Source organism: Pinus tabuliformis, chromosome 6 (genome assembly GCF_031772625.1).
Source record: "Pinus tabuliformis cultivar Carrire ecotype Pingquan chromosome 6, CPIR1, whole genome shotgun sequence".
Lineage (NCBI taxonomy): Eukaryota > Viridiplantae > Streptophyta > Pinopsida > Pinales > Pinaceae > Pinus > Pinus tabuliformis.
In genome coordinates this window covers 1,874,283,546-1,874,290,967 of record NC_142292.1, presented here as the reverse complement: position 1 = coordinate 1,874,290,967, position 7,422 = coordinate 1,874,283,546, and the positions used below count along the sequence as shown (strand labels likewise).

Genomic DNA, 7,422 nt, shown 5'->3' with positions numbered 1-7,422 from the left:
GCGTCGTCAGCCTTGGTGCGAGCTGTTATAGAGGTAGAGAAAGCCTTTGGTAGTGGATCATTACGTAAAGATTGGCAATCTGAGGTGGCAAACACAATTATACCTCCTATCCATATGACACGGAATAAGGAAGGTGGCGGGGATGATTTCCCGCGATGTAAAAAATATCAGCAGTTCATGAAGACTACTCCACCACCCTCTGCATGCAAGTCTGTGGTTATGTGGAAGTTGTTCTGAATAGTACACCTTAACGATTATTCATTCTAATACTTCCTCCTCCACTTTTCGTCTATTTCTTGTCATATTCATACTTGACTCTATGTATCGGACAACAATACTAAAATCACCACCTTTTATTATAAATACCAGAGGATCGCGACGTGTAATTCGAACACAACAACAATTGCAACAGAGCATTTTGAGTATATGAGGGGAGCAATGGAGAGGCTTGTGATTGAGGCAGTGAGTACATGTTTCATGGCAATCACGATGGTGGTGGCGTTAAACGCTGTCACAGGTGAAGCAGAAAGAGAGATAAAGCCTGTATCCTTTATATTCGGGGACTCTTTGTCAGATGCTGGAAACAACAATCACCTGCCACGGAGTCTAGCCAAGTCCAATTATCCATGGTATGGCATTGATTATGGTAACGGAATGCCTACCGGCAGATACACCAATGGCCGAACCATTTGTGATATAGTTGGTATTTCTTACATCCCCCAGCTTCCACAATTCAACTTGTTTCACCTTGTGAATATTTATTTGTATATTGGGCATTTTGGAGGTATTGATTTGATTGGGTGTTGCTAATATTGCAGCTGAGAAAACAGGTTTGCCAATCCCGGCGCCGATCCTGGATCCATCCACTGATGACAACACCGTGTTGATACAAGGTGTCAACTATGCTTCGGGTGGCGGAGGCATTCTAAACGAAACAGGATATCTTTTTGTAATAACTACTCAACATTACTCGCTCCTCTGGTTTTTTTTTTTTTTTTGGTTAATTTCATTTTCTCACCTATTGACTGTATGCTCATGTAGATTCAACGACTCTGTTTGTGGAGCCAAATAGAGTTGTTTCAAGGGACCAAGATGTCCATTTCCAATAAAATCGGGCATGCCAAAGCGGAGAAATTCTTTAGTGAATCCATCTATTTAATGTCCATCGGAAGCAACGACTACATCAACAATTATTTGCTCCCTGTGGAGGCTGATTCCTGGCAATATGCTCCCGATGATTTCATAGACTATCTTATTTCAACATTGCGCCAACAACTCACGGTGAGTTTTCCTGAAGCTTAAATTTGAGACTATTTTTTGGATATATGTTGTGCCCAAGTTTACTAATGTTCTTGATGTTCTAGGTTTCGAGTAGTGGTCTCATCACTCATCATGCACTCAAGTAAAGGGGCTCATGCTTTACTTGAGTCTGTGATGAAGGGGCTCATATTTTACTTGAGTCTCTAATAAAGGGTGGTGAGACCATTAGAAAATCAATAAACTGGTACACAATATATATTCAAAAACTTTCATATCAGTATGTTTTACTTGAGTCTGTGATGAAGGGGCTCATATTTTACTTGAGTCTCTAATAAAGGGTGGTGAGACCATTAGAAAATCAATAAACTAGTACACAATATATATTCAAAAACTTTTATATCAGTATGTTTTACTTGAGTCTGTGATAAAGGGTGGTGACACCATTTGTAAATCAATAAACTGGCACACAATATATATCCAAAAACTTTTATATCAGCATGTTTTACTTGAGTCTGTGATAAATGATAAAGGGTTGTGACACCATTAGAAAATCAATAAATTGGCACACAATATATATCCAATTTTTTTTTTTATATCAGCATGTTTTACTTGAGTCTGTGATAAAGGGTGGTGACACCATTAGAAAATCAATAAACTGGCGCACAATATATATCCAAAAACTTTTATATCAGCATGACCAGTGGCCGTGGAAATATACACTCACAAATCTTTTATATGTCAATTGGCACAGACACTACATCAATTAGGCATACGTAGATTGCTCTTCACAAGATTGGGACCTCTGGCCTCTTGCTGCAAATGTTCCCAAAGTAAGACATCCATGTGGATGAGCACATAATACAACCATACAGAATCTCAGTGTTTATTCAGTCCATGATACTTGAATTGATGATTTGATGATTTGCAGGCTGTGGTGCTTTGTCAAGTTGAGAAAGCCAAGGATGAAATGTTGATCCAACTTTATAGCTCAGTCAAGTAAGGTTTAATGACAAAATGTGGTTAAGGTACGTCAATAATTAGTTTTATTATTTTCCCGTTTCTGTATTTTGCCAAACTGATTTTGATTTTCACTTGAAATTAGGTCTCTTGGGACTTTACGAAAGTAGTGTTTTTTGTCATCCTCTGCAGGTGTAGTAGACACCTATTGATTGGAGCACTGTACATTTGAGCTTTTGGGGTGCCTTTCCAACTTTTTGTTTAAAAAGGCCCTACATGGATTTAAACTTGGATCGATCCCAAGAGAACTTTTGACTTATCAATTCTATTTTCCCGTGTTGATATGTATGTAGTGTGGGCTCTGTAGCAACACATTTTAACCTCAATATCAATGACAATGGAGAAACTATGAGCCCTTTTTTGGTTCCTTTTTATCAGCACTCTGTTTTACTCGTTTATGTCTCTTTATTTTGAATTTTAATTTAATTTAATTTTGAATTTATAGACAGACTGTGTTATTGGTTGTTTTGATCAATACTGGTTTTCTTTTCCTGCTTTTGTTGGCATTTTCCTCGTTGAATTGGTGAGGGTTCTGTATTTTTCCACTTATATTTATTTGAATTTTAATTTAGTTTAATTTTGAATTTATAGACAAACTCTGTTATTGGTTATTTTGATCAATACTGGTTTGCTTTTCCTGTTTCTGTTGGCATTTTCCTGACTGAATTGGTGAGTGTTCTGTGTTTTTCCACTTCTATTTATTTGTTTCCTTCTTATTCACTGATTTGGATTTTGTTTGTTGCAGTATTCATGGGCAATGTGAAGTTATCATGTTTGATGGTACTGCATGATTGACTTACAAGAATGTCCCAACATGGCACAGAGATCTTTGCAGGTATCTCTTTTGTAGAGGGGTTAGATCTCTAAGTAGAAATGAAGGTTCCTTAATTGTGTGGTGGCACAACTGCCTGAACCGATTAGCTAAATATCTTTATGAATTTCATGGTGTGTCAGAACATTCCTATTGTTCTTTGTGGAGACAAGGTTGATGTGAAGAATAGGCAAGTGAAAGCTAAGCAAGTTACTTTTCATAGAAATAAGAATCTTCAGTACTATGAGATATCTGCAAAAAGTAACTACAACTTTGAGAAGCCATTCCTGTACTTGGCATGGAAGCTCTCAGGGTGAGCCTTTAATCTATTTTCTGATGCTCCATAATATGAATTTTATATTAAAAAATTTGCATTGATTCTATAATGGGTTATTTTTATAGGGATCCAAACCTTCATTTTGTGGAGTCACCTTCTCTTGCTCCTCCTGAGGTTCAGATAGACCTTGCAACCCAACAGCAGTAAGTAGAATGCTATTTTCTTATTATTTTTTGTTAACTTTTATTGAAATAATTTGTTCCATTTCTAAAATATTGAAACTTTTGCTTAAAATCTTTTATGTTGTCAGGTACGAGGTAGAACTTGTAGCAGCTACGGCCCAACCCCTTCCAGATGCCGATGATGATGCTTTTGAATAGCTTTGTTAAGATGCTTTTGCATATTTAAGGATTAGTGGATTCAATTAGTTTTGTATCATTGGAGTTTTCTCTTGAGTTCCGACATTTAATTCTAATTTGTATTCGGGGCTTAGAATAGCATTATTACATCACTCTATATGTGATTTGGGTAGTTGGCTAAGCTATCTTAGTTCAACTCATTACAGAGCTATTTTTATATGCTAAGATAGTTTTTTCCATTATATACTCTTGCACATTTTGCACAAGAACTTTTTGTACTCTTCAAATATTTCAAGAATGCTCAAGTGCCTTTCGTTGTGTACTATTGGGGGAAATGCTACTTGCGATGATTGTTGCTTGTAATATATTATGGCTTGTTAAAACTTTCTTTGAAAATTCTAGCTATGTCTGAGGATTTATTTTAACTCTGAAATTGGTTTACATAGTTGATAACTGTGGCTATCAAGCCTGCTTGGGTATTCTTGTGGGTGTGTTGTCTGTCGAACACATAAAGGTATCGCCATTTCATTAATTGGGCTCTCGATTGATTTCTTCATAAAGATTCGCATTGTCTAAATCTAAAGTCGTTTCCATTCAACAGTCTACAGATTCTTCTTTAACTATAGTAAAACTGGGAGATGGAACGCTTATCAAAGCTAAGGTAGCATCTTAAATCCAAACTTCTGACTCCCATTTGAAGTAGTAAAACTTGGGCATAAATTTAGTAATGAATTGAATCCCCTCTTGCTAAACAAAGGTAATATTAATAACCCATATGTGCTAGTTTCTATCAGACAAGAATTTCTATGGTGGTTTCTCTCATACACGAGTACTATTTGTGAACTTTGAATGTGAAACTACTTTGAAAGAACATTCAAAATGATTTTATTTATTTATTTTTAAATAATTTTTTATATTGTCTCTAGAGAGACAATAGTTTGAATTATGGACATATAGTCACATTCAAAATGATTTTATTTATTTTTTTTAAATAATTTTTTATATTGTCTCTAGAGAGACAATAGTTTGAATTATGGACATATAGTCTCTATAGAGACAATATGTTTTTAATCTCCGCTATTGTCTCTAAATATACAAAAATGTAATTGTCTCTAAAGAGATACAAATGAAGTTGTCTCTAGAGAGACAAATGACATTATCTCTAGAGAGACAAATGAAATTGTCTCTTAATAGACAATAATTCTTGTCTTTATAGAGACAATAATAACATGTGTTCTATATTGTCTTTATAGAGACAAATTTTTGAGACATTATATTTTGCCACACCCACTTAGAGACAATATTTAAGACAATACACAAGTTTCTTTTTGTCTTAAGTTAAGACAATTGACTCAAATATTGTCTTAAAACCCCCCTACATGTAGTAGTGCGCCTCGACTTCAAAGAAGAACGGAACAACGCCATCCCCCTTGCTCGCCCGTTCTCCATCATCATTGGCCCCTCCCACTACACCAGCTATCCAATCACCATCCCCATAATCGGCCGCTCCAACCGCACCAACTGATGGATCGCCTTCTCCATCATCAACCGCTCCCACAACGCCAACTATTGGAACGTCTTCCCCATCATTCACAACTATCTCGACTGCAGTGAAAACACCATCGTCATCGACAAATGGGGCGAGCACAATGCCCCATTCATACCGCATGGGTGGTGCCCTCCTTGGAGGATCTCTTTTGTTTGCCATGGCGTGGCTGTAGGCATACAGAGATGCCTTCTCACTTCATTGAGTGAGCACTATCGACACGCTTCGTTAGTTCCTTTGGATTGTTTTCTTCTCATCATTTATTGTTAGGATCACCACTGATCAACAGATGTATTGGATTCATGTCCCTTACGCTAATAAGTTAACCAATATATATCCTGTTATTCTTTCTAACGTTTTCTGATCCTAACCTAAATGTAAAAACTAATTCAGTGTGTCAACTAATTAAAGATAGATAATCTCAATGTCCAAATTTAAGTTTCAATATAAACGGGGTTTTAAAATAATATTTGAGATACAAGCTAAAAATGATTCCTATGCTACGCTGACTTCCTATACTCAGAAATGATAAGGGATTGATCAGATCAATAACAAGGTGGCCTCTATCTATTGTTACATATATTTGTCATTTGCTTGAGGATCTTATGCAAAGTTGATGAGATGCTGAAAGCTCCTCTCCCCCATTGCGCCCGTGAAATTTTTAGCCTAATTCTCCCAAGATAGAATTGGCAAGAGGTTTTAGGGTGTATCCAAGTTGTTTTCAGACAAGATGGAATGAGTGTGGCCCAGTTTCCATCTATCCATTGGGATAAAATAAGTTGACAACAAGGTGGAATTTGTATTCCTCATTCACTCCTCTTCGAAATGCCTTAGGAGATGAGAGATTTTGGAATGAGTCTAGACACAACATTTGGACCCACATTCAAAATATCCCATAGAATCTTCCCCATCAGTGAATGAGATGGGAAGCGTATTGATTTTGGGCATGAGTGGATGTTTAACTAAAGCATACAAATCGTACCTACAGTCACACCTAGTCTCTGCATTTGGTAGACAACAGTTGTTTTCCATAGAGCATGCACGAGTAATTGAATCTATCAAGCATTGAATCTATTTCACATTGCACCAAATTCCCATCAATCGATTATCATTGGCAAGTTTTCTTACTTGCTTGCTCATCTTACTCATACTGCTTACTAACCTTACTAGCTAGGATAACAGGTGACTTTGCTTCAACGCATGGACATCTACCTTCTCTTTGAAATTCCCAAAAAATGGTCTTCAAATTTGCTATGTGCTTCTCAACTGTAATTGAAAAGGATTCCCAATTGAGTACCTTGCTTGAGTACCTTGTTAAAGGGAAGAAAATAATGGATTTCTAAATAGAAACTCCAAAAAGAATGGTCTTCAGAATAAAATAATGGCTTTCTAAATAGAAACTCCAAAAAGAATGGTCTTCAAATTTGGTATGCTCTTTGCAAATGTTATTGAGAAGGATTCCCATGCTCTGGTATTATATATCATAGGGATGTGGTCATAGTAAATTTTCTGGTGAGCTTAAGTCGATTGTAGATTCCTGGAATATTCCAGGATCCGACGAACATGGGCGTGGTCAAAAAATTGACCGCGCCCATGTCCATCGGATCTCAGAATATTCCGAGAATCTGCAATCGAATTAAGGATGGAATAAATTGTCTCTACCAGCCTCATATTGGTTACTTCATAGCCCATGGGATAAGGGCAATTTTTACTCTTCTTCATTCATGTCATTTTTATAAGATTTTTACTTTTCTATTTTTGAAAGTAAGTTTTCATAATCTTTGTCAAGGGCCCTTGTTTTTCCATACCCAGCCTTACCTTACCATCATTACCTCCAACTAAAAATGCAAGAATGAACCACTTTCTTACATACAACCCCCTAGACCACGAGGTGGTTGCTGTAAACACTATAGGTTGCTTTTCAGGAATAACGCCATGACCCTTACCTAATACAAAGTAGCCCACAGATAGATTGGCATTGCAAAAAAATTCTAACATTCAATGTGAGTTCAAGATGCTCTTTTGTTGTATAAGGTCATGTTGTGGCCACCAACAAACCCCCTACTTCTTTTTAGTATTAGCAATAACGCTAAAGAAGTTGGGACCCTTAGTAATAAAAAATCCAAAAAGATTTTATAAAATTTTTGTATTA

The 7,422-nt window shown here is 36.5% G+C and overlaps 1 protein-coding gene across 1 annotated transcript; it reads left to right on the top strand.

The window, feature by feature from the left end:
• Positions 1-438: 438 nt before the first annotated feature.
• LOC149266645 (GDSL esterase/lipase At1g74460-like) lies at positions 439-3,745 on the top strand. The gene is made up of 9 exons (XM_089408895.1): positions 439-703; positions 819-949; positions 1,042-1,281; positions 2,012-2,090; positions 2,189-2,194; positions 3,023-3,057; positions 3,232-3,401; positions 3,491-3,568; positions 3,676-3,745. The coding sequence occupies exons 1-9, from the start codon at positions 439-441 to the stop codon at positions 3,743-3,745; spliced, it is 1,074 nt and encodes a 357-aa protein (XP_089265021.1).
• Positions 3,746-7,422: the final 3,677 nt, after the last annotated feature.

Excerpts from the sequence above, each read along its gene's own strand:
- LOC149266645 (XM_089408895.1), top strand. The coding sequence starts at position 439 with ATGGAGAGGCTTGTGATTGAGGCAGTGAGTACATGTTTCATGGCAATC. Across the intron at positions 1,282-2,011 it reads CATTGCGCCAACAACTCACG|ACACTACATCAATTAGGCAT; the intron begins GTGAGTTTTCCT and ends CAATTGGCACAG. Across the intron at positions 3,402-3,490 it reads TTGGCATGGAAGCTCTCAGG|GGATCCAAACCTTCATTTTG; the intron begins GTGAGCCTTTAA and ends TTATTTTTATAG.